Source organism: Protobothrops mucrosquamatus, unplaced genomic scaffold (assembly GCF_001527695.2).
Source record: "Protobothrops mucrosquamatus isolate PMUCROS unplaced genomic scaffold, P.Mucros_1.0 scaffold953, whole genome shotgun sequence".
Lineage (NCBI taxonomy): Eukaryota > Metazoa > Chordata > Lepidosauria > Squamata > Viperidae > Protobothrops > Protobothrops mucrosquamatus.
Genome location: NW_015387198.1, coordinates 293,680 through 321,233, shown reverse-complemented (window position 1 = coordinate 321,233; position 27,554 = coordinate 293,680). Strand labels below are relative to the sequence as shown.

The window sequence follows — 27,554 nt, the reverse complement described above, 5'->3', positions numbered from 1 at the left end:
GAGACCAACTCTCTACTCCATAGAGCAGGCTAGAAAAAATATACCTACCAGATAAAAATTATGATGTAGCACATCAGGAATGAATACATCTATCTCATTATGAATCAGAAAAGTTTGGCAACAACTTTTCTGATTTTTTTAAAAATTATGATTGGTAATATGTCATTTAAAAAAGAAGTACAAATGTGGCACGCAGGGAGAATTCATAAACATACACATTTTGTTGTATATAATGGTTTCTTGGGTTCTTTGAATTAAGTGCCCTCATGAATCATGTTCTCTGGTGAGAACACACAGCATATAAATATTAAATAACTGGAGGACTTCTGCTTCTCTTAAGTAATGACGGATTGGCCAAATTGCGAATTCTCTTTTGGAAGTCCCAGCAACAAGAGCTTAACATGTACCAACAGCTCTGGTGCCTAGGTTGGTTCTGGTGCCCAACCCTAGAAGACATCCAGAGAAAATTATATCTTTTCAATGTAGCTTCTGATACATCGGCCAAGTTTCTTCTGAATCTGCAAGGCCACGTCTGCTCAATCTCATTTGAAGTCTATTGGGTTGCACACAACCCCCTGTGTTGGATTTTCCCCTTGAAATAGCTTCCAGAAGGGGCTCCATCAGTTCTTTTCTGTTGAACCAAATTTTGCCATTATTATTTATGTCTTGGGCAAATTCGAGGTAGACAGGATCTGTGGATAATATCATTTGTCGACTATAATTACAAAATCCATCAATACTTGGTTATACGCACACATTGACTCAAAATTCTTGAGCTTAGGATTTTGTTTTGAGTATCAGATCTAAGCTGAGCTGAACTTTGTGGAATGATAATCTTGCAATAAAAAAGTATCCTGCTTATCGCAAAGCAGGAGATAATTCAGAGAAAGCCTTCAAAAAAAGTCCGCATCTGAATGTTCAATTCATAGTTCTTCCTGGAAGTAAATCAGATTATTTATTCTGTCCTCAACTCATGATTATGTGCACACACCCAAACAAGCGCACTTGTGTGGAACCATTTTTACCCCTCAGCTTCTCTGTTCAGTGCTACGTTGATAAATTGTTAGTTTTAAAATGGATTGCAATGTGCAATTAGATTAGGCCTATTATGTGAAGGAGCAGACTGAGCTGTTTTCTGCTCCAGGACAATCTCTACTTCCTACCATCTGTGCTACTGAGGCTAAACATCATGTCATCACCTGGCACTTATTTTCTCTGAATAGAAATTCAGATTGTGTCTTTTTTTTTTTTAAAGCCATCTGATTTCTGTTTTCTTTCCCTCAGAGTATGGCCTGAACAGGAAAGGTGGCTTTGTATTTGTCCCAAACGGCTAGCCGTCACAAAAAGTAAGCACACAGTTATGTTCAACATACTGGGGAGGAAAGCTATGGCAAATCTAGACAGCATACTAAAAAGCAGAGACATCACCCTGCCAACAAAAGTGCATATAGTCAAGGCCATGGTTTTCCCAGTTGCAATGTATGGCTGTGAAAGTTGGACCATAAGAAAGACTGAGCGCCAAAGAATTGAGGCCTTTGAACTCTGGTGCTGGAGAAGACTCTTGTGAGTCCCCTGGACTGCAAGGCCATCAAAACGGTCAGTCCTAGGGGAGATCAAACCCGACTGCTCTTTAGAAGGCCAGATCCTGAAGTTGAAACTCAAGTACTTTGGCCACCTAATGAGAAGGAAGGACTCACTGGAGAAGAGCCTAATGCTGGGAAAGATTGAGGGCAAGAGAAGAAGGGGACGACAGAGAATGAGGTGGCTGGATGGAGTCACTGAAGCAGGAGGCGTGAGCTTTTCTTTTTTAACAGCAGTTTCGTAACGGTAATCTTCTATTATTTACATTTTCCCCCCTTATTCTTCTTTAGAATATTTGTCCTTGTTGTCCCGTTGTTTTTATTATACACACATTTTCCACTTTTGACCTTTCCACATTTATTCTCCTCTATTATTTCTAGTCTCCAACCAGTCATACCACTTGTTCCATATTAGATAGTACTCTGTGTCTTGCTTTTCTTTTATCTCTTTTGTTAATTTGTCCATCTCAGCACAGTCCAGGATTTTCTTTATCACTTCTTCCTCTGATGGTATATTCTCATTTTTCCAGAACTGTGCATATGCTATTCTTGCTGCCGTTGTTATATGTAAAATTAAGTACCTTATTTCTTTATTATATTTTCTGTTTAAAATACCCAGCAAAAAGATCTCTGGTTTCCAGTCTACGGGTTGGTCTATTATTTCTTCGATCCATCTTCTTATTTTAGTCCAGTATTTTTTCGCAACTGGGCATGTCCACCATAAATGATAATATGTTCCATGTACTTTTTTACATTTCCAACATGTTGGCAAATTGTTCTGGAACATCTTGGCAAGCACAGGAATACTCAGATCTAGCTTTACTTTCGCTACAACCATTTAACTGTAGTAAAAGAACCTATCACTTCAATCAAATGGAATCAAGGATTTTTCTTTCCTAGACATCTAAGTTGGGGCAGGTCTGACAATTGCATAGTGTGTTGCCAACAAGCTACAATCCTGAGATGTTCACGTCCTGCCACTGAGTAGAGTAGCTTTTCCAAGAGAGACCAAGCTTGCCTATCAGTATCCCCAAAACACTCAGTCATCAAAAGCAATCAGGCTAGGCCAGTGATGGCAAACCTTTTAGAGACTGAGTGTCCAAACTGCAACCCAAAACCCACTTATGTATCGCCGGGTGCCGGGTGGGTGTGGCCCACTCAGCGGGCGCAGCTACAGTGGGCTTGGCAGACTGGGTGGGCATGGCCACTGGATGGGTGTGGCTGTAGTAGTCACGGCAGATTGGGTGGGCATGGCCGGGGTGGGCGTGGCCACCTTGATGTTGCTTATGGGGAGGGACACCTGTGGGAGCCGGGCAGGGTTGGGGGAGATCCAGGGAGTCTCTGGCGGGTGGGATGGTGGGCTCCCCAATGGCAGCCCCAGCCTGGCTGGCCTTAGGCCAGTGATGGCAAACTTTTAGAGACACGCGCTGGGGTGATGGTGCGTGTGCCCACAGAGAGGGCTCCGCGTGCTGGCTCTGAGTTTGCCACCACTGAGCTAGGCCATCCCAAAAGAGGATGCCCGTATCCATTCTTCCAAGTTCTTCTTAAGAGAGACCGAATTTTTCCAGTGTGTCCTGGCACACTGCAATATACATTTTATTCAAATAGACCTAAATCATGGTCTAGAATTGATATGATATGGACATCCTTGGAACTTAGTGCAATGATACAAGAAACAGAGATAGAAATTAATATCTGGGCAGATCACAATCCATTAAAGATGACTTGGAGAGGAGCCAAGAAAAAAATTAAGATGGTCCTTGAACAAATCTATACTGAAAGAAAAAGAATTTATACAACTAGCGACAAAGGAAATGGACTTCTTTTTTTAAAAAATAAATAAGAAAGAAGAGATGTCGCTTCAAAATGTGTGGGGCACAGCTAAAGCATATTTCAGAGGGCTGGCTATAACCTATGCTGCTAAAAAGAATAAAGAAAGAAAACAACAACAGTTAAAGTTGAAGGAAGAATTTAGAAAATGAGAATTAGAAGGGCAAATAGGCCCACAAAAGAAAATACTTAAGAAGCAAATGGAGATAATAAAACATAAACTAAACTTAGTAGAGGCGGAAATAATGGCTCAACAGATGAAAAGGGCTAAACAGAACTTTTTTTGAAAATGCCAATAAACCGGGGAGATGGTTAGCATATAGACTGAAAAAAGAAAAAGAGAAAAAACCCTGATAAACAAGTTGCAAGACCCAAAAGGTGAATTACAGTTTCAAGATGACGCAATTAAACAAAATGATTAAAGACTTTTACGAGATATTTTACAACGCAGAGGAAACTTCAAAAGAAAAAAATACAGCAGTACCTAAAAAAAGCAGACTTGCAAAAAAATTCCAGAGCATATTCAAAACATATTAAATGGGAAAATATCAATGATGAAGATAACAGAGGCCATAAAAAGGCAAAAAAAATGATAAGAGCCCGGGGGTCCAGATGGATTACCTGCAGAGCTCTACAAATCATTACAAGATATACTAAGTCAGTATATGGATACATCAAATTTGGCCTCCTGCAGTGCCATCTTTGGATTTTTTTGAGTATCTCTCACCCTGGATGTTGCTGCCAGTTGCTATGACAGAAAGGGCCAGACGCATCCTTGCAAGTACTTACAGGAAATCTGACTTGATAGAGAGGAAGGATATTTGAGGAAAGAAATGTAAAGACGAGGAGAAGAGATCCATCATATTAGCCGATTAATTTCAGCTCATTATCTGGCATCACACATGTCTCACTGCCAGGTGAAGGTTAATAGAAAGTTTATGAAACTTGGAAGGCGATTAAGCCTCTGAGGAGCACACAGTTAGGAGCTGTGGCAGTTTCCATGGTAACCAGAGGGCTTAAAACCAGCAACAGAAGATTAACTTGAAGGTTTTTTTTAAAAAAAAGTACATTAAAAATAGCTCTCCTCCAATGTTTCTCTTACTGGAGAATGGAATGGATCAATGACTCCATTTGGTATGGTGTTTACACACTCAAGTAAACAAACCATAACTGGCAACCAATAGCCATAAAATATTTTCTTGGAAACAGCTCAACTCTTTATTAGAATGTCAACAGATCCTAACCTTTAAATCGGTGGGTTTTGCAGCTACGGGGCACATGTTATGAACAGAAAGTTGGGTTTTGCCCCAGCTATCAGGACCGTCATGCATCAACAGCATCAACACACAAAACAAAGCTGCCCCAGCAGAATTTTTGGTCAAAGATAGTCAGCAATTAGCAGCATCTGGCAAACCTTACTTAGTCTCAGAATTTAAGCAGAATCGGGCCCGGTTCATACTTGCATGGGAGACCTTTAGGAAATTCTAGAGTCTAAGGTAGCCTGGGCCCTTGGTGGGGTTGCAATGAAGATCCTAGAAAAGCTATCCAGATGTTCTGCCGATGTCTATGCCTGCAAAGATCCATGTAAGCAAGGGTTTTCCACATGACTCTCCTTAAAAAAGCAGGATAACAAGAGTCTTGATGGTTTTGAACTTGGGCATCGGAGGAAGTTCCTGAGAATACTATGGACATCCAAGGAAAAAAAAATCCCACGAATCATCAGACAAAACCTGGCATTCGCATCTGAGGAGGCACAAATGATTTGATTTAAATTACTATTGAATTTTGGGCACGTTAGGTGAAGGTCTCAAGAAATCCATAGTGGAAGGTAGAAGGGAAGCAAAGGATAACCATCAGGAGGGTAGATGGACTGATGAGAGAAGATCTCCCAAAGGAGCTGCTAAGAGTTGGCATTGACTTGTTGACACGTATTAAATCAACAATCCTGGCAGAAGGCAATGGCGATCCACTTCCGTACTGCTGCCAAGAGAATCCCTTGGGTTCTGTGTGTAGAGTTTCTTTGGATTGACTTCGCTGGAAAGATTTCTCTTTTACATGTGAAAGGCAACGTTCCCATGGATTGTCTGGGCCCGACCCAAGCAAGCTCAGAGCACTCTGAGAATCACCCAAAGGAGGGAGGGGTTTGGGCACGACATTTTGAGAGTCCCATTTAAGGCACGTTCCTCTATGCCAGGGCTTTTCAACCTTTTCACCCATTGTACCACTTTTAGGATATGGCAACATCTGAGTACCACCAGTCGCCTAGCAAGGTGTCAAAAACTTGATGACCCAAAAAAAAAAAAAGGAAAAAAATGATGAAGTACAGGTAGTCCTCGACTTACAACAGTTCGTTTAGTGACTGTTCGAAGTTACAATGGCACTGAAAAAAGTGCCCCCCGAGCCACAGCCAAGCAAGACGCCTGCCTGCCCGCCCACCTATCTGAGGTTTTCATTGTTGTGAGCATTTCTGTTCAGGATTGGCAGCGGGGTGGGGTGGGGAGGGGTGTTTGGTTTTTATTCCCCCCATCTGCTGGGTGGTTGCAGCAGGTTTTGGTCACTTCACATGACCCTGGGACACTGTGACCGTCATAAATATGAATCAGTTGCCAAGGACGAGAAGCAACGGGTGGAAACTGATCAAGGAGAGAAGCAACTTAGAACTAAGGAGAAACTTCCTGACAGTTAGAACAATTAACCAATGGAACAACCTGCCTCCAGAAGTGGTGAATGCTCCAACACTGGAAGTTTTTAAGAAGAGACTGGACAGCCATTTGTCTGAAATGGTGTAGGGTTCCTGCCTGGGCAGTGGGTTGGACTCGATGACCTACAAGGTCCCTTCCAACTTTATTATTATTATTATTATTATTATTATTATTATTATTATTATTATTATTATTATTATTATTATTATTATTATTATTATTATTATTATTATATCACAAGACCCTGGAGATGCTGCAACATTCCAGCTGATCGGCGCTTCTTCTGGGCTCAGCAGAAGCACCAGGATCAGTGCTGCTTTCCAGCTGATTGGTGCTTCTTCTGGGCTCAGCAGAAGTGCCAGGATCAGTGCCGAGCTCCAGCTGGAGCCTGGTGCTGATCCTGGCTCTACCGCTGAGCCCTGACAGCCTTGCAGCTCCAGCCATCTCTTGCTCAAGCTTGTGCGGTGCTGCCACCGGTTCAGCTCATTCCCCTGCCCTGCTACCACGTTTCTAGGATGGCCGCATACCACCTGCTAGGTGCCAATGTACCACATGTGCTACCCATACCACTGGTTGAAAAGCCCTGCTCTATAACTCCGAATCCAACACAAGGCACCATCCCGTCTGTATATGATTCCTCACCAGAGGAATCTGAATTCATGCCAACATTTTTGGTGTTTCAGAAAAGTTTACTTCCCCCCCCCCTCTGTTCCATGATTTGACCCAAGAGATTAACCTTGTCACTTGCTTTGAAATGTCTCTGCTTTGGCTTAGTGCTGTTGGAGATCTACTCTACCAGCAAAAGTCTTCCTTGGGGGGGGGGGGGAGATTATGTCAGGTTAAAGAGAACTTCAATCTGACAGACAGAAAACGAAGAAAAGATATCTCAGAAGTACATAATGAATGTGCTATTTTTGATCTATCCGGGCTAGCCTTGAAGTGGAGGTGCAGAGCTTGCTAAAGAAGAGGAAAAAAGAGGATTTCATCTTTGTGTTGCCTTAGCAACGAGTAGATGCTTGGTCTCTTCCTGGAAGGGTTGTCAAAACAAGCCTGTCTGTATAACAGGGCTCCTGATGAGAAGAGTCATGCAGAGGAAATTAATGGGGAGGAGAGAATTCAGCTTTGGTGGGTTCTTCTCTGGACTCTGGCTCCCTCTGAACCTAATAATAATAATAATAATAATAATAATAATAATAATAATAATAATAATAACAACAACAACAACAACAACAATAACAACAATAGTAATAGGCGCCTTGGGTGCAATCCCAAAACAACTGGAGTACCACTTGAACACCATTGGCATTGACAAATTCGCCATTAGTCAATTGCAAAAGGCGGCCTTACTAGGAACTGCTTCCATCCTGCGACGATATCTGTAATACCATCAAACACCCATATCTGCCTATCCCAGGTCCTGGGAAAGGACTCGATTGGTAGACAAAAATGCCAAATCCAGTCTGAACATCTGGCTGACTGTGCAACGATCCATAATAATAATAATAATAATAATAATAATAATAATAATAATAATAATAATAATAATAATAATAATAATAATAATAATAATAATAATAATAATAATAATAATAATAATAATAAAGTTGGAAGGGACCTTGGAGGTCAGCTAATCTAACCCCCTGCTCAGGCAGGAAACCCTATACCAGGGGTAGGCAACCTTGGGTCTTTTATGACTCGTGGACTTCAACTCCCAGAATTCCTGAGCCAGCCATGCTGAGAGGAAAGGGAGAGGTTTCCAAGCTGAGCTATGGCTGGCTCAGGAATTCTGGGAGTTGAAGTCCATGAGTCATAAAAGAGCCGAGGTTGCTTACCCCTGCCCTATACCATTTCGGACAAATGGCTGTCCAGTCTCTTCTTAAAAACCTCCAGTGTTGGAGCATTCACCGCTTCTGGAGGCAGGTTGTTCCACTGGTTAATTGTTCTCACTGTCAGGAAGTTTCTCCTTAGTTCTAGGTTGCTTCTCTCCTTGATGAGTTTCCATCCGTTGCTTCTCGTCCTGCCTTCAGGTGCTTTGGAGAAGAGCTTGACTCCCTCTTCTTTGGGGCAGCCCCTGAGATACTGGAAGACTGCTATCATGTCCCCCCTCGTCCTTCTCTTCATTAGACAACCTGACTTGTTAAAGCCAAAGGAAGCTACCAGAAGCAGGATAGAGAGTCCTTTGTAGCTTTCATTCTTGGGTGAGAGAGAAAGAAAGTCAGGGCAGATTACCTTCTCCTGAAGACAGTGGGCTTGTCCAGCTATAATATGTAATATCTACCAGCAGAAACGTGATGGGTGTATGTCAGGGCACATTAGTAGCTTATGGCGAGAAGCACCACCTCCACCCCCAATTTTAAGTGTAAAATTCAGATTTTCCAATCTTGCTCTAACTGAAAAGATAGAAAGGAACCTTTGACCACTCCCTGACCTCTGCCTTAGCTTGTGGAATATTATGGGTTATCTTGGAATTTATTGCAGCTCTGCTATGACAGGGTTATGTGGGAACCATTCCTTAGATTAGAGTATCTGTTGCATGCCTAGGCATACACTGAGCAGCAAAACAAACTGTAGGGAAATGGAAAGGTGTGTATCTCTGTTGTTGTTGGGAGATCCATCCTTCAAGGTTTACAAAAAGATTGCCTTGGAAGACCAGCCTACACCAAATCTCCCTTCCTCTGCCACAGAATAGAATAGAATAGAATAGAATAGACAATAGACAAGACTAGACTAGACTAGACTAGACTAGACTAGACTAGACTAGAATAGAATAGAATAGAATAGAATAGTAGAAGCTGGAAGGGACCTTGGAGGTCTAGCCCCCTCCTCAAGCAGGAGAACCTATACCATTTCAGACAAGTGACTGTCTAGTCTCTTCTTAAAAACCTCCAGTGATGGAGCGCCCACGATTTCTGGAGGCAAGCTGTTCCATTGGTTAATTGTCCTCACTGTTAGGAAGTTTCTCCTTAATTCCAGATTGCTTCTCTCTTTGGTCAGTTTCCAACCATTGTTTCTTGTCCTGCCCTCTGGTGCTTTGGAGAATAGTTTGATGCCCTCTTCATTGTGGCAGTCCCTCAAATACTGGAACACTGCTATCATGTCACCCATTTCTTCTTTTGTCTAGACTAGCCAAATCCAAGTCCTGTAGCCGTTCTTCTTATGTTTTAGTCTCCAGGACTTTGATCGTTTTAGCTGCTCTTCTCTGAACTTTTTCCAAAGTCTTGACATCTTTTTTGTAGTATGGTGACCAAAATTGGTTGCAATATTCCAGGTGTGGTCTCACTAGGGTTTTATAAAGCGGTACTAATACTTCGTGTGATCTTTATTCTACGCCTCTGTTTATACAAGCCAGGATTGTATTAACTTTTTTGCCTGCTGCTGCACACTACTGGCTCATAGTCAAGTGATCGTCCACTAGGAGTCCAAGGTCCCTGGCACAGTTGCTGTTTTTGAGCCAGATCTTGCCTAATTGGTTCAAGTTGTCTTGTGTTGTCCACAATATTGGTACCTCAAGAATTGTCAGCCTTTGAGGTAGGCCAGGTCAAGGAACAGACACCACAAGCACTATGGGAACTCTGCTTCCTTCCTGGCAGAGTATATAAAAACAAAATCTTGAAAGCCTAGTAGAGTCTTTCTTTCTTTCCTTTCCTCTTTTATCCCAAAGGGAATTAAGACTGAGTAGTCTTGGGTTTCTTTCTCACCTACTTTCAGGGCTGAACTGGTGTTTACCTAACAATTATTGAATTTCTTCTTCAAAGCCATTTCTATGTTCCTCCTGGAAAACGACCCAAACAGGACTAAGGGATGAGTGGAGAAGCATTAGCATAAGGCTGCCATTGTGGCATGCATCCCCTCCCCGGCCCAATTCTTGTCATGTCTAGTCTTCATTTTGGTGACATATTATGGATTGTAAAGCTGAGGTTAAATAAGTAGACTTTTAATGGCATAGCTTTCACCTCAAGGGAAAGAAGGTCTGGGCCTCAATCACAACTTAAAAAGCAGATCTGGAAGACTGGAGGGAGAAAAATCTCCCTTCTGCTCATCATTCTGCGGGACAGCTTTGATAGATCCCATTTATATTTTTCTGAAGAACTATGTGCAGCTGGGGGGGGGGGAGAAGTAAACCTTGAGGAGCAGAGAATTGCAAGCAGCTCCTGAGTGTAGTATTTACAGCGCGTCTTCTCAACCTGTCCAGTAAAACTAGGACAAGTTTTTAAGTCATTTATTTTGTTGTGGAAAGGATAGGATTGCAGGGGAAAGGATGGGATTTGTTCGGGATGTTTTCATTTCTTCTAAATTTGGCCTTACGCAAATGAAATGGGCGGCAGCTGCCTAAAGATCAGCCTGTTTCTGTATTTAATGGGATTATCATAATGAGAAATGGTAAAGTTTAATTTTTAGATATTTGGATTGGGGGAAGATGGATAATTATATATGAGTGTTGGTGTTAAAATAGTATAATTTTTGTTTTTTTTTATTATTCGAGTTAAAGTTTTTTCTTATATAACTGATTGTTTTAGGAGTGTGTTAGTTCTGGGAAGTCGGGGAGGGGAGGCGATTAGGGGGAGATTATAATTTGATGTATTCAATTATTATAGGTATATAATGGAATTGTATTAATAAGAGGATATACTCGGCTGGTACCCCAAGCTGCACTCGACGAGGTGNGGTAAGAAAAGGAGGAGAGGTTGTGGGTTCAGGGGGAGGAAGGAGAGGTAAAGTGGATGAGGGTGGAGGCAAGGCGGGGACTGCCGAGTGTATCCGAAAATGTTTTGAGTATTTTTATTGTTTGTTGGTGTATATAGATGCATCATTTGTATTTGTTGTTTTAATTGAAAAATTAATAAAAATTTCTATTAAAAAAAAAAAAAAAGATCAGCCTGTTTGGCAAAACATTAAATAAGAGTTGTAGAATAAATAAAAACCGGTGAGGAATGAAACCTGACAGTAAGGATTCCTGCCCAAAAAAGAAGGAGGAAGAGGAAATAATATTACCAAATGTAGTTATTATTATTTTTTGTTTGTTTAGTAGTTTCCCACTTCCATCAAAAATCAATTTTTGTTCCATGTTCTAATACTTCAGATGGAACGGAATCATTAGCTGGTTTTTCTTCTGTTTTCAAAAGGCTATCAAGGGTCCTTCAAAGAATGCACAAATTATCTAAAGAGCAGGCATTTATAGCCAAATGTCTGCTTGAGCTCTCCACCGTAGCTTGCACCGTCTGTAGTATTATTTGAAAATAAATGTTTTTGGATAGTATAAATCAGAACGGAGGGTGCTTGACATGGAAACTGACGAATTTGCCTCAGAAAAGGATGAATGCTTTGCAAATCGTAACCTCAGACTGACCCTGTTTTCCCAGAGCTGTGAGCAGAAAGATTAAAAACACAACATTGCCACCGCATGGATGGAAGGCGCCAGACAGCTCTGGGCATCCTTTGCTGAAATTCATTTTTCCTCTGCCTGTTGTGTGAGGTGTTGAGGTGGCGAGGCAGGATGGAGAATCTGTGGGAAAGCAACAAATGTCCAAAAAAAAAAAAAAAAGCTGTAGGATGAAGACATTTTCAAATGAAATGTGTAATTGTTGAACTGGAAGATCACAGTCGGCTAAAACCCCTGTGCCTCTATTCTAACATTCTGCTTTGTGTTTATGGAGACTCTCAGTCATTCCAGGTCATTGGTTGTCCCAAAGAGGCAACTGGACTTTGTTTTTCCTTGAAAACCTTTCAGTTCTCATCCAAGAACTTATTCTATTCTGAACTGAAGAAGTTTCTTGGAGGAAAAATGAAACATCTTCAAGGAAAAACAAAGAAAGTCCAATTGCCTCTTGAAAAAGCACCTTTGGGGCATGTCACTTTCTAGATGGCTATCTAGACAGCATATTAAAAAGCAGAGACATCATCCTGCCAACAAACGTACGTATAGTCAAGGCCATGGTTTTCCCAGTTTCAATGTATGGCTGTGAATGTTGGACCATGAGAAAGGCCAAGCGCCAAAGAATAGAGGCCTTTGAACTATGGTGCTGGAGAAGACTCCTGCGAGTCCCCTGGACGATCAAACCGGTCAGTCCTAGAGGAGATCAACCCCGACTGCTCTTTAGAAGGCCAGATCCTGAAGTTGAAACTCAAGTACTTTGGCCACCTCATGAGAAGGAAGGACTCCCTGGAGAAGAGCCTAATGATGGGAAAGATTGAGGGCAATAGAAGAAGGGGACGACAGAGAATGAGGGGGCTGGATGGAGTCACTGAAGCAGTAGGCATGAGCTTAAATGGACTCCAGAAGATGGTTGAGGACAGGAAGGCCTGGTGGAACGTTGTCCATGGGGTCGTGATGGGTTGGACATGACTTTGCAACTAACAACAACAAAATCCAGTGAGCTGCTCTACAGCTCCTTGTTCTGCGACTTAGAGCCTCAATGCCTCAGCAGGACAGCTGGGTGGGAAAGGCCGGGCAGATTAGAAACCATGGATTTCCTCTATCTTTAACTCCTCAGATCTAAATAACAGTTTAACCAGCAGCTCACCATATGGTCAGTTTTTCCAGATCAAGGGACAGACACTGAGAGAAAGCTATGCATGGGAAACCGGATTAAGAAGCAAGGTTGGAATATTCCTTAGTAGTTTCCACATTGCTGTCCCACTGAACAAATTAGCTTTCCAATCAATATTGATTCTATAATTGCAATATAATAAACTTCATTCTCCTCTTAAACCAGATTAATTATAGAGATTAGGCATGCTTGACTTAATACAGTGGGCGAATTAATTAAATCTCAGTTGCCCTGAAGCAATGTATTTGTTACATTCCGCTTAAACAACATTTTAAAAATAGTATTAATTAAATAAGAGCTAAATGCAGGCTTTGGGAATTGTTGTTCTCTCTCTTGAGGTTGGGGGAGGGATCCCTTTATACATTGGTGCCAATATGGAAACAGATCTAAAATCACATCACAGAAGTATTCCTAGTTTCTCTTTTTAATCTGCAACAGGAAAATTAGTTCAAAATCCAGCTGTTTAGATGGATGGATGGATGAATGGTTATTTTATTGTCTGAAATAGATGATTTTTTGCTCTCCCTGTGAAGAACATTAGAAATTAATCCTCTTTTTTGCCTGTATTCATTGTGCTCATAACTGCCACAGGTGACTGCACAGTCTAGGGAGATATTAAGTTAGATGAAGGGAGATCCATGATCATATCTTTTTTTTGGTATAGATTTTATTAGTTTTTACGGGGTTAGGATTAAGGTTAGGGTTGGGGGTTGGGGTTTTTCCAAGTAACATTCTCAATATTTAGCAAACAGCATAATGACTGGGTTCACGTATTTCACAAACAGTAATAGAAAATAGTTAATTATGATAAACAATATGTTAATTAATCACTCAATAGCCTTCTTCTTGCTAATATATATTCAAGATTATATATCACATTCCTTCTCTAATTCGTCTTTCTAGCCACTGATAGAAATTATCCCATGTTCTAAAGCACACTGAGTCTTCTTTCTCTTTTATCTCTAAAGTCAATCTATCCATTTCTGCGCACTCTAGAATTTTCTTAATTAGTACTTCTTCAGCTGGTAAGTTTTCATTTTTCCAATGTTGGGCAAATACCATTCTTGCTGCCGTTAGCACACGTGGTATTAAATATCTGCAGTCTTTCTCATAATTAGCTCCCTATTATTCCTAACAAAAACAATTCTGGTTTAAAGTCTATTTGTTTTTTAGTCATTTCCTCCAACCATAAATGTATTTTAACCCCGAATCTTTTTGCTTTAGGGCATGTCCACCAGATATGATGATAATAAATACCTGGTCTTTGTTTGCATTTCCAACAGTTATTTGAAGTATTTTAAAACATTTTTGCTAATCTCACTGGTGTCATATGCCATCTGTAAAACATTTTAATCCATTTAACTGGTTCAACAGTGGGTGCTCCAACACTGGAGGATTTCAAGAGACTGGACAACCATTTGTTTGAAATGGTATAGGGCAGGGGTAGGCAACCTTGGCTCTTTTGTGACTCCTGGACTTCAACTCCCAGAATTCCTGAGCCAGCTATGCTGAGGGGAAAAGGAGAGGATTCCAAGCTGAGCCATGCTGGCTCAGGAATTCTGGGAGTTGAAGTCCACCAGTCATGAAGGGGCCATAGTTCCCCTATGCTGGCTGAGGAATTCTGGGAGTTGAAGTCCACAAGTCATGAAGGGGCCAAGATTGCCTACCCCTGGTGTAGGGTCTCCTGCTTGAGCAGGGAATTGGACTAGAAGACCTCCAAGGTCCCTTCCAAAACTCTGTTATTTGGTTATTCTGATCTTCCTGAGAGGCTCTTACCTGGGACTGCTCTTCCATTGGGGAGAAATATTTGCTGGAGCTCTCCAGAAAGAGGACCTCGTGGCGCTGAAGCATATGCAGGAGCACGGCATTACAAAGGGTTTGCTTTTTGTATGCCAAAGGGCTGCACGGAATTCTAGAAAATACAAACCAAAATGATACTTATAGCAGTAGTAAGGAGGAGGAGGACAAGGAGGATAGTAATAGCAATAGTAGTAAAGTTGGAAGGGACCTTGGAGGTCATCTACTCCAACCCCCTGCTCAGGCAGGAAACCCTATACCATTTCAGACAAATGGCTGTCCAGTCTCTTCTTAAAAACTTCCAGTGTTGGAGCATTTACCGCTTCTGGAGGCAGGTTGTTCCACTGGTCAATTGTTCTCACTGTCAGGAAGTTTCTCCTTAGTTCTAGGTTGCTTCTCTCTTTGGTTAGTTTCCACCCGTTGCTTCTTGTCCTGCCTTCAGGTGCTTTGGAGAATAGCTTGACTCCCTCTTCTTTGGGGCAGCCCCTGAGATATTGGAACACTGCTATCATGTCCCACCTCGTCCTTCTCTTCATTAAACTAGACATACCCAGTTCCAGCAGCCGTTCCTTATATGTCCCCTAATCATCTTTGTTGCTCTTCTCTGCACTCTTTCTAGAGTCTCAGCATCTTTTTTACATCGTGGTGACCAAAACTGCATGCAGTATACCAAGTGTGGCCTTACCAAGGCATTGTAAAGTGGTATGAATACTTCACGTGATCTAGATTCTATCCCTCTGTTAATGCAGCCCAGCAGATTCCAGAGCCAAACATTAAATTATCACTCGTTCTAATCAAGCGATCCTGTAACACCTCCAGTTTCGTTCAGGAAGGATAATTAGATGATTAGACTATTCAAGGTGAATTAGACGGCAACTCGGGATAGTTTGAGCAACGTGGAGATATGGAAAGAATGTCCTACCGGAATAATGTGGGGCCAAAAACAATGGCCAGGTTCTCCAGGGTCATCTGATTCACATCACTGTTTTCAGCCACCTTGGCGAGAAATCTAACGAGGAAACAAGCAAGGCAACTGTGGGCTTCCGGCAGGCGACTTAATAGCCTTTTTAGACATCTCGTTTGCTCTGTGGTGCAGTTTTTGTTCGCTGTGAAAGATGGGACAGTAATGATTAACAGAGAAAGATTAGCATCAAAGATTAGAATTTGTTCGGTATTTCCTAACTGTTGACTCTCAAGGCCTGTGCTCAAAGCCTTGGGCTTCCCCAGAGATGGCAGCTGTCACGTCCTAAACAAAGAATTGCACGAAGGACTCCTGAGTACATTTGTGGCCTCCCTTCAAGGGAAGGATGTAGATTTCACTCCGTGCAGATGCCTTTAGAGAGAGATCATTGGGGAATTGTTGACCAAGGTCCATGTTTAGAGAGCCCTGCTGCTCTATTAGACTGTGCAAGGCTAAAGGAAGTGAATGGGGGTTAAAAAAGACAAGATAGGAGAAGCTATTTTCCAAGGCGCCTGAAGGCAGGACAAGAAGCAACGGATGGAAACTAACCAAGGAGAGAAGCAACCTAGAACTAAGGAGAAACTTCCTGACAATGAGAACAATTAACCAGTGGAACAACCTGCCTCCAGAAGCGGTGAATGCTCCAACACTGGAAGTTTTCAAGAAGAGACTGGACAGCCATTTGTCTGAAATGGTATCATAGGGTTTCCTGCCTAAGCAGGGGGTTGGACTAGATGACCTCCAAGGTCCCTTCCAACTTTACTATTATTATTATAAACGAGGGAAAAGGGGTTCAATATTGGAGTTTAAGTAAATGTTAGATGCATGTAACAATAAGCTAGTGTGCAGAAATGGGCATGAGTTTAAATTCTTGTTCGTGGCCCAGAATAACACTTTTGTTATGAAATTATTATTATTATTATTATTATTATTATTATTATTAATAATAATAATAATAATAATATGAGATTATATGAGACCATAAGAAAGGCTGAGCGCCAAAGAATGGAGGCCTTTGAACTATGGTGCTGGAGAAGACTCCTGCGAGTCCCCTGGACTGCAAGGCGATCCAACCGGTCAGTCCTAGAGGAGATCAACCCTGACTGTTCTTTAGAAGGCCAGATCCTGAAGTGGAAACTCAAGTACTTTGGCCACCTAATGAGAAGGAAGGACTCACTGGGGAAGAGCCTAATGCTGGGAAAGATTGAGGGCAAGAGAAGAAGGGGACGACAGAGAATGAGGTGGCTGGATGGAGTCACTGAAGCAGTAGGTGAGCTTAAATGGACTCCAGAAGATGGTAGAAGACAGGAAGGCCTGGAGGAACGTTGTCCATGGGGTCATGCTGGGCCAGACACGACTTCGCAATTAACAACAACAATAGAACTACAGTAGATTGACATGAACTGAGCTGAAGGTTCAGACAAAAATTGAACCTCCCACTGTTTCTGGGACCTTCAGCTCAATTCATGCCAAGCTAATGCCTTGAGTTAAAGTTATATTGATGTGGGCCTCCTGCTTACTATCTCAAATCCCACAAATAATAATGTATCTGTTCTTCTCACTGGTCAGTAGCACTAGCAAGAGGGCAAGAGAATAAGGCGACGACAGAGAATGAGGTGGCTGGATGGAGTCACTGAAGCAGTAGGCGTGAGCTTAAATGGACTCCAGAAGATGTTAGAGGACAGGAAGGCCTGGAGGAACGTTGCCCATGGGGTCGCGATGGGTCGGACACAACTTCATAACTAACAACAACAAAAAATGAGATTCCCAAATACAAACGGTAGTGTTGGCTCATAAAACACCAGATTTAACTGTGGTGGAAATTTAATAATGAGGAGGAGGAGACATCATACTTCCTTGCATCAAAATAAGAAGAAAAGGTGTCTCATGCACTTGCTGTACCTTCGAAAATGGCCCAAATATCTGTGCACAGTTCCTCCGGGAAAACAGCGGTTGGCAGCTGATTCAGGAACAGTTTAAGGATGCTGGCAACAGAGTTGATATCTCCTTCCATAACAAGGTCAACTTCTTCTCCTTGATCATACTTTAATCTAAGTGCCCTGATTTTGGCTGCTGATCCACTGATCCGAAAGAGGCCTTTGTGATTTAGCCCTAGGAGAACACGCAACATCCTGTATATTATTAATAGTGAAGGCATTCTTATAGAGTTCCAAGAGGACCCACGAACAAATAGAAGAGACGAGTAGGTTTGGAGGAACCCCCAAATTCATAAAATTATTTAAAAAAACATAATTATATTAAAGGGAAGAAAGGAGACCTTCTTCCTGCTGATTCTGATTTTTTTTAAAAGCTTCTTCCTTCCATAATAATAATAATAATAATAATAATAATAATAATAATAATAATAATAATAATAATAATAATAATAATAATAATGATGTTGGAAGAGACCTGGGAGGTCATCTAGTCCAACCCCCTGCTCAGGTCCAACCCTATACCATTTCAGACAAATGGCTGTCCAGTCTTTTCTTAAAAACTTCCAGTGTTGGAGCATTCACCGCTTCTGGAGGCAGGTTGTTCCACTGGTTAATTGTTCTGTCAGGAAGTTTCTCCTTAGTTCTAGGTTGCTTCTCTCCTTGATTAGTTTCCATCCGTAGCTTCTTGTCCTGCCTTCAGGCACTTTGGAGAATAGCTTGACTCCCTCTTCTTTGGGGCAGCCCCTGAGAGATTGGAAGACTGCTATCATGCCCCCCCCTCGTCCTTCTCTTCGTTAAACTAGACATACCCAATTCCAGCAGCCTTTCCTTATATGCTTTGGCCTCCAGTCCCCTAATCATCTTTGTTGCTCTTCTCTGTACTCTTTCTAGAGTCTCAACATCTCAACATCTATTTTGGATGAAGGTACATAAGATTTTGAAAGGTTCATTGGAAACATTTCCTTCTACAAATGTCTTGCACGAGACAGTGAAATGCTATACAGTGTTGTTTTCTTCCTCCTCCTTCTAGATAATGCTGTGATCAAATCAAAACTAAATAGAGTAGTTAATGGTATTTGGCCACTGTATCTTCATTTGTCATTGCACGTACAAAACCAAATTTTTATTCAGCTTCTATTTCGGATGAAGGTACGCAACTTGGGTGTCCTCCTGGATTCGCGGCTGATGCTGGAAGACCAGTTGTCGGCCGTGACCAGGGGGGCGTTTTATCAGGTTCGCCTGATTCACCAGTTGCGGCCTTTTCTGGACCGGGACGCCCTACGCACGGTCACTCACGCACTTGTCACCTCCCGCCTGGACTACTGTAATGCTCTCTACATGGGGCTCNCCTGAGTACATTTGTGGCCTCCCTTCAAGGGAAGGATGTAGATTTCACTCCGTGCAGATGCCTTTAGAGAGAGATCATTGGGGAATTGTTGACCAAGGTCCATGTTTAGAGAGCCCTGCTGCTCTATTAGACTGTGCAAGGCTAAAGGAAGTGAATGGGGGTTAAAAAAGACAAGATAGGAGAAGCTATTTTCCAAGGCCCCTGAAGGCAGGACAAGAAGCAACGGATGGAAACTAATCAAGGAGAGAAGCAACCTAGAACTAAGGAGAAACTTCCTGACAATGAGAACAATTAACCAGTGGAACAACCTGCCTCCAGAAGCGGTGAATGCTCCAACACTGGAAGTTTTCAAGAAGAGACTGGACAGCCATTTGTCTGAAATGGTATCATAGGGTTTCCTGCCTAAGCAGGGTTTTGGACTAGATGACCTCCAAGGTCCCTTCCAACTTTATTATTATTATTATAAATGAGGGAAAAGGGGTTCAATATTGGAGTTTAAGTAAATGTTAGATGCATGTAACAATAAGCTAGTGTGCAGAAATGGGCATGAGTTTAAATTCTTGTTCGTGGCCCAGAATAACACTTTTGTTATGAAATTATTATTATTATTATTATTATTATTATTATTATTATTATTATTAATAATAATAATAATAATAATAATATGAGATTATATGAGACCATAAGAAAGGCTGAGCGCCAAAGAATGGAGGCCTTTGAACTATGGTGCTGGAGAAGACTCCTGCGAGTCCCCTGGACTGCACGGCGATCCAACCGGTCAGTCCTAGAGGAGATCAACCCTGACTGTTCTTTAGAAGGCCAGATCCTGAAGTGGAAACTCAAGTACTTTGGCCACCTCATGAGAAGGAAGGACTCACTGGGGAAGAGCCTAATGCTGGGAAAGATTGAGGGCAAGAGAAGAAGGGGACGACAGAGAATGAGGTGGCTGGATGGAGTCACTGAAGCAGTAGGTGAGCTTAAATGGACTCCAGAAGATGGTAGAGGACAGGAAGGCCTGGAGGAACGTTGTCCATGGGGTCATGCTGGGTCAGACACGACTTCGCAATTAACAACAACAATAGAACTACAGTAGATTGACATGAACTGAGCTGAAGGTTCAGACAAAAATTGAACCTCCCACTGTTTCTGGGACCTTCAGCTCAATTCATGCCAAGCTAATGCCTTGAGTTAAAGTTATATTGATGTGGGCCTCCTGCTTACTATCTCAAATCCCACAAATAATAATGTATCTGTTCTTCTCACTGGTCAGTAGCACTAGCAAGAGGGCAAGAGAATAAAGCGACGACAGAGAATGAGGTGGCTGGATGGAGTCACTGAAGCAGTAGGCGTGAGCTTAAATGGACTCCAGAAGATGGTAGAGGACAGGAAGGCCTGGAGGAACATTGCCCATGGGGTCGCGATGGGTCGGACACAACTTCATAACTAACAACAACAAAAAATGAGATTCCCAAATACAAACGGTAGTGTTGGCTCATAAAACACCAGATTTAACTGTGGTGGAAATTTAATAATGAGGAGGAGGAGACATCATACTTCCTTGCATCAAAATAAGAAGAAAAGGTGTCTCATGCACTTGCTGTACCTTCGAAAATGGCCCAAATATCTGTGCACAGTTCCTCCGGGAAAACAGCAGTTGGCAGCTGATTCAGGAACAGTTTAAGGATGCTGGCAACAGAGTTGATATCTCCTTCCTTAACAAGGTCAACTTCTTCTCCTTGATCATACTTTAATCTAAGCGCCCTGATTTTGGCTGCTGATCCACTGATCCGAAAGAGGCCTTTGTGATTTAGCCCTAGGAGAACACGCAACATCCTGTATATTATTAATAGTGAAGGCATTCTTATAGAGTTCCAAGAGGACCCACGAACAAATAGAAGAGACGAGTAGGTTTGGAGGAACCCCAAATTCATAAAATTATTTAAAAAAACATAATTATATTAAAGGGAAGAAAGGAGACCTTCTTCCTGCTGATTCTGATTTTTTTTAAAAGCTTCTTCCTTCTATAATAATAATAATAATAATAATAATAATAATAATAATAATAATAATAATAATAATAATAATAATAATAATAATAATAATAATAATAATAATAATAATAATAATAATAATAATAATAATAAAGTTGGAAGGGACCTTGGAGGTCATCTAGTCCAACCCCCTGCTCAGGTCCAACCCTATACCATTTCAGACAAATGGCTGTCCAGTCTCTTCTTAAAAACCCCCAGTGTTGGAGCATTCACCGCTTCTGGAGGCAGGTTGTTCCACTGGTTAATTGTTCTAACTGTCAGGAAGTTTCTCCTTAGTTCTAGGTTGCTTCTCTCCTTGATTAGTTTCCATCCGTAGCTTCTTGTCCTGCCTTCAGGCGCTTTGGAGAATAGCTTGACTCCCTCTTCTTTGGGACAGCCCCTGAGAGATTGGAAGACTGCTATCATGTCCCCCTTCGTCCTTCTCTTCGTTAAACTAGACATACCCAATTCCAGCAGCCTTTCCTTATATGCTTTGGCCTCCAGTCCCCTGATCATCTTTGTTGCTCTTCTCTGTACTCTTTCTAGAGTCTCAACATCTCAACATCTATTTTGGATGAAGGTACATAAGATTTTGAAAGGTTCATTGGAAACATTTCCTTCTACAAATGTCTTGCACGAGACAGTGAAATGCTATACAGTGTTGCTTTCTTCCTCCTTCTAAATAGAGTAGTTAATGGCATTTGGCCACTGGGTCTTCATTTGTCATTGCACGTACAAAACCAAATTTTATTCAGCTTCTATTTCGGATAAAGGTACATAAGATTACCTGCAGTAAGTAGGCATTATTTATATTATCATGGCGACAGACAAAAAAAAAAAACCTCTTAGAGGACCTACTTTTATACCTCTTTCATGTTGCAAAGAAAAAAACCCCACAGGATAGAATGCAAAGTAGATCTTTCCACTGGAATATCACTACAAAAACCAGCTAATAAGTCTGAAACTGGCAAGCACCCAACTCAAAATATAATGCTTAATAGATTTGCATATCATCTACTTCTGGATCGTACGACTTTTTCCTCCAGATGATGCTGTTTCCTTCTTCCACCCTTGATCTGGTAGATCTTGATAGAGTTATGCAAAAGTGATGAGTCAAGGGGGGACTGGGGATTAGAGCTAAGGTGGAGGCTTTGCCCTTGCCAGGATCAATTGGGTGCCAACTTCAGCAAATGCATCATCATTCAAAGGGGAATTTCCTGTACCTCCAGAATGGTTGGGAAAATGCCAACCAGCCTGAATTTACTTTGTCTAACTAACCGGGTCGTCTGTTCAGTTAGAGGAAAAAGCTACCGGCCGTGGTGGCAGAGGGGTTAGAATGCAGTATTGCAGGCTAATTCTGCCGACTGCCAGCAGTTCGATTCGCACCAGTTCAAGGTTGACTCAGCCTTCCATCCTTCCGAAGTGGGTAAAATCAGGACCCAGATTGTTGGGGGCGATAAGCTGACTCTGTAAACTGCTTAGAGAGGGTTGTAAAGCACTGTGAAGCGGTATATAAGTCTAAGTGCTATTGGTATTGCTATTGCTATGTTGCTGGCCCTGTGCTTCTAAAGTAGACTGAATTCAGCCACCACCTTATGCTGCTTGTGCTTCGCTGCTATGTGGTGACAGACTGCCATGAACTGTGGGGAGAGGGAATGAAGGGGGGAATGCTTGGGAAAATGAAAGTAAGTGCTGGATCTCTTTAAAATGCTGCCTCAAGGTCACCCAGCTGGAAGAAGGAGGGAACTGCACACCAAACTACCAGTGGACTGGCCATTATAAAAACACTGGAAGTTTTTAAGAAGAGACTGGACAGCCATTTGTCTGAAATGGTATAGGGTTTCCTGCCTGAACAGGCGGTTGGACTAGATGACCTCCAAGGTCCCTTCCAACTTCTTCTTCTTCTTCTTCTTCTTCTTCTTCTTCTTCTTCTTCTTCTTCTTCTTCTTCTTCTTCTTCTTCTTCTTCTTCTTCTTCTTCTTCTTCTTCTTCTTCTTCTTTCTTCTTCTTCTTCTTCTTCTTCTTCTTCTTCTTCTTCTTGTTATTATTATTATTATTATTATTATTATTATTATTATTATTATTGATCATCACACAGTCAGCCAGATGTTCAGACTGGATTTGGCATTTTGTCTACCTATCGAGTCCTTACCAAGGACCTGGGATAGGCAGATGTGGATGTTTGATGGTATTACAGAGATCGTCGCAGGATGGAAGCAGTTCCTAGTAAGGCTGCCTTTTGCAATTGACTAATAGTGAATTTATCAATGCCAATGGTGTTCAAGTGGTGCTCCAGTTGTTTTGGGATTGCACCCAAGCCGCCTATTACTATTGGTACTACCCTTGCTTGCTTTTGCCACAGTCTTTCTATTTCTATTTGTAGGTCTTTGTATTTTGCTATCTTCTCGAGTTCTTTATTATTATTATTATTATTATTATTATTATTATTATTATTACTATTACTATTACTATTACTATTACTATTACTATTACTATTACTATTACTATTACTATTACTATTACTATTACTATTACTATTACTATTACTATTATCTTGCCTCAACCTGATTGGTCACCTGGAAGTGGGCAGTGAGAACCAGCTAAGGGAGGGAAAGTTGAACTTCAAGATTTTGGCACGCGATTCTCAATTCTGGTTTTGCATTGCTGCAATACACTTGACATGTAATAAAACTATATCTTTCTCAACCAACGGAGCCAAGAATTGTTTCTGTTTAGAGGTTTAAGTTATGGCAGATCCATCACTGAGGTTTTCATACGAGGAGCAGTTTTCTTCTCCATCCAGAAATGCCCTTGGGAGGAGAACTACCAGATTATAATAATCCACATTTGATTATTAGAGCAGATCCTTGAATTTGTGGATTCTGCTTGATTTGGGATCTGGATAAGGTTGGGATTTACCTGAGAACTCAGAACTGTCTATGGACAGTCATTGCAGAAGAAGAGATGTCCAGAGGCCACCTGTCATCAGTGACATTGAAGGGACACCATCACCAATGATATTAATCCCCAAAGTACCTGCCATTTGCTGACCAAGTGCAAGCACACTTTGTTGTGTTGAGGATTTCCTTCCGAAAGGAAAAAAAAATGGTCACGACCAAGTGGAATCACGAACTTACCAAACTCTTCTAAATATTCCACTGTGTGTTGGACAACTAAAGGAACAGGCCGGTGTGTCGTATCCTTGGCGACTATATCAAGGGGAGAACCAAAAATTCTTTGAGGTTCCGGTCCAACTTTATTTCCACCTTGCTTCACTTTTACAGATGACAATGATTGCTGCAAAGAGAAATAATGGTGCTGTTTGCCCTTGCATCATAGATTTTTTAAAAATTATAAAATATCAAGGTTATAACAACAGGGATATGGAACTGAGTTATGAGCCTTGAAAATTGTTGGCCATGGATTGATGTAGCACGCAACATTAACAGAAAATAATTGAAGGGGGGGATATTTGCTGGTTCCACTAACTTGGGCAAAGATGTTGTATGCCTTGTAACCTGACCTTCCTCCAGCCAATTAATATTTTAAATGAAATAACCTTACTGCATAAGAAGGTTCAAGTTTATAAAAACCTACAGTTTTACTATATTTATTCCTGCACCCTATACTTGGTGTAAAATGCGGATAATTAACATATCTCCTGTATGCCTTGTATTACATTTATCTGCCTTCTTGCTTGATTTGTACACATACAATGTATGATTGTGGTCCACATGCAAACTTGTTAATTATAACAGAGAAAGTCTTGTACTTAATCAAGCATACATTTAGGATGGGATTAAATCAGCCTTTCCTAAGTGTTTCTTGAAAACAAGATATATTACATCTACAGGATTACCACAATTGACTAAACAGAGCTCCCAAGTTAAAAAAAAACAAAAAAACAAATAGGTTCTTTTCTGGAAACAATTATTTTGACACTTTTTGGTTCATGCGACCTTGTTGCATCCATCTTTTTAAGATCTGCCATTGTTGCTGATGCCAAATTTATTGCTTTGCAGTTGGTTGCTTAGTTTATTCATCATTCATGTTGGCAAAGCTTCCCAGCTTCTTGACACCTCTTTCCCGTTCACCCCTTTTGAGGACAAAACAATATTTGCCTTGCTCCAGTTGCAGTTATTTCACTAAGTCTCCAGGATTTTTAAGGGTTTGTCCAGCATCAATTAATATTTTAATGTTAGTGAGAAAGTTAGGGTACCGTACATCTGGTGACATCAGAATAACTGAGTTGGAAGGGATCTTCTAGTCCAGGGGTAGGCAACCTTGGCTCTTTTATGACTCGTGGACTTCAACTCCCAGAATTCCCGAGCCAGCCATGCTGAGGGGAAAGGGAGAAGTTTCCAAGCTGAGCCATGCTGGCTCAGGAATTCTGGGAGTTGAAGTCCACGAGTCATAAAAGAGCCAAGGTTGCCTACACCTGGTCTAGGCCAGGGGTCCCCAACCTTGGGCACTTTATGACTTGTGGACTTCAACTGGCTGGCTCAGGAATTCTGGGAGTTGAAGTCCACGAGTCATAAAAGAGCCAAGGTTGCCTACCCCTGGTCTAGTCCAACCTTGCTCAAGCAGGAGACACTATACCAGTGGTGCCGAACCTATGGCATGGGTGCCAGAGGCGGCATTCAGAGCCCTCTCTGTGGGCACGCGTGCCGTCGCCCCAGTCCTAGGCATTCAGCTGGGTTTAATAAAACTTTTTCGCTTTAGGCCTCCGCCGCCGTGTGCAAAAAAAAAAAAGTTCAATCAATTTCAACTTCTCACGGGGAAAAAAAAGGTCTTGCAAAGTTGGAATTGATTGATTGAACTTTTTAGTCCCACCCAGTCTGCTGTTACCATCGCAGCCACGCCCACCCAATGGGCCACAGCCAGCCAATGGGCCACACCCAGCCAATGGGCCACGCCCACCCGGCACTTGACGATGCATAAATGGGTTTGGGGTTGCAATTTGGGCACTCAATCTCTAAAAGGTTCGCCATCACTGCACTATACCATTCCAGACAAATAGCTGTCCAGTCTCTTCTTAAAAACCTCCAGTGATGAAGCAACCACAACTTCAGGAGGCAAGCCGTTCCACTGGTTAATTGTCCTCACTGTGAGGAAGTATCTCCTTAATTCCAGGTTGAGGCTTTTAAGAAGAGACTGGACAGCCATTTGTCTGGAATGGTATAGGGCAGGGGTAGGCAACCTTGGCTCTTTTATGACTCGTGGACTTCAACTCCCAGAATTCCTGAGCCAGCCTGGCTGGCTCAGGAATTCTGGGAGTTGAAGTCCACGAGTCATAAAAGAGCCAAGGTTGCCTACCCCTGGTATAGGGTCTCCATGGCTGAGGAGAACCTAGAACCTGGGTGTCCTCATTCCAAGTCCAACACTTTTACCACTCCTCCATGTTGCCTCTCTAATTCTCTCATGAGCACCAAGTTATTGAAAAGAAAGCTTGTATATTTTATATCTGTTATTATGGACATGATTCTGTTTTGGAGTCAATATTGCTTTGATGAGCAATATTAAACTGAAGTGAATCCAAATGTTTAATTCCATTCATTTAATTGTTTTTCAGGCTTGGAAAGCATCCTTCTGTGAACAGAAATTGCTTTTCTGCATGAAACAGAGCATCTGGACCCAACCCAGTATATTCTCCTCTCAAGGCTGAGATAGCAAAATAAAAACTGGCTGTCACATTCAAGGGACAATTCCAGGGTTTAAGGTCAAATCTCAGTCGAACAGCTGTCACGTGAATTTCCAAGGGAGTCCAAGTAGAACAAGGCTGTACTGTAATGCGATAACTCTCAAATATTAAAAAGAAAAAAGAAAACGCAGCTGAAACGTTCATCATCATTAACTTAACGTTAGATTTTGATCATAAATATGAGCTCCACTCGCTGCAGCACGAAAAAAGCAATACAGATTATTATAATGCACTAAGGTAACTCTCATTGCCTTTTAGTAGTTATTTGAAATAAACCAGACCCATATAAATAAATCATATTCCTAAGTAAACATTCTTAAAACCAACGCATGAAAGACAAAATATTGACAAGGGAGAACATTTACAGATACTGTAGTAACCGAGGAGGACGGACAAAACCAACCCTGAGTCTTCTTGAAATAAATCAGTCCATTAGCAGCAGCCTTCTGCCCTTAACTACTCAGAAGGTGCTTTTGCAAACCCTCAAGTTAGGCCCAAGGAGTTACACTGCACTTACACAGAGGGAAATGGAGGCCCCGGTCCCCATGTTATGCCTGAACCAGACGTTCTCTTAGGAGAGAAGGCCCAGGGTCCAAACATGGTGCTCTCTGTCCGTCAGCAATTCAGCAGGGCTGGGGCTTTGTAGAAATTCATCCTTCCAGGTGGACTTGGCAGGTGCTAAAGTAAACAAACAAAGGCAGTCCTTAGTAGCACCAGATTTACGTATGCCTAGGATACTCTCCGTACTTACTGAATGCTTGGACAAAAACTCCCTGGGAATGACAAAGCTAAGGATGTTACCATGGCATCTCGCATACACATACACACCAGGAAGCAATGACTTCCGGTAATGTGCTCTCTGGGCAGGCAGGACACCGAGTAGGCACTGACAGGATTAAGTGGAGTGGCAAAGTGGAGCCCTGGTGCAGAAGGAAGGCAGAACTAACTCAACGGTGGGGCCCTTTCCGGAGTCTTCACTCTGTGAAGGAGCAATGTAACTTTTTAGATCTGTAGTTTGTTAGGGAAAGGGAACTGTTGGGGCCCCCAAGACCTAGCAAGAATTTCAGTTTGGGGAACGCTAAGCCATCATCAGGTGTACGGTCCAAAAAAGTCAAATTTG

At 41.8% G+C, this 27,554-nt stretch overlaps 1 protein-coding gene across 1 annotated transcript; it reads right to left on the bottom strand.

Moving 5' to 3' along the window:
* Positions 1-6,935: 6,935 nt before the first annotated feature.
* LOC107290668 (N-chimaerin) lies at positions 6,936-27,181 on the bottom strand. The gene is made up of 5 exons (XM_015819571.1): positions 26,952-27,181; positions 23,871-24,030; positions 15,380-15,563; positions 14,437-14,572; positions 6,936-7,272 (listed from the first exon to the last, which is right to left on the bottom strand). The coding sequence occupies exons 1-5, from the start codon at positions 26,979-26,981 to the stop codon at positions 7,210-7,212; spliced, it is 573 nt and encodes a 190-aa protein (XP_015675057.1). The 5' UTR covers positions 26,982-27,181; the 3' UTR covers positions 6,936-7,209.
* Between the last annotated feature and the right edge of the window lie 373 nt (positions 27,182-27,554).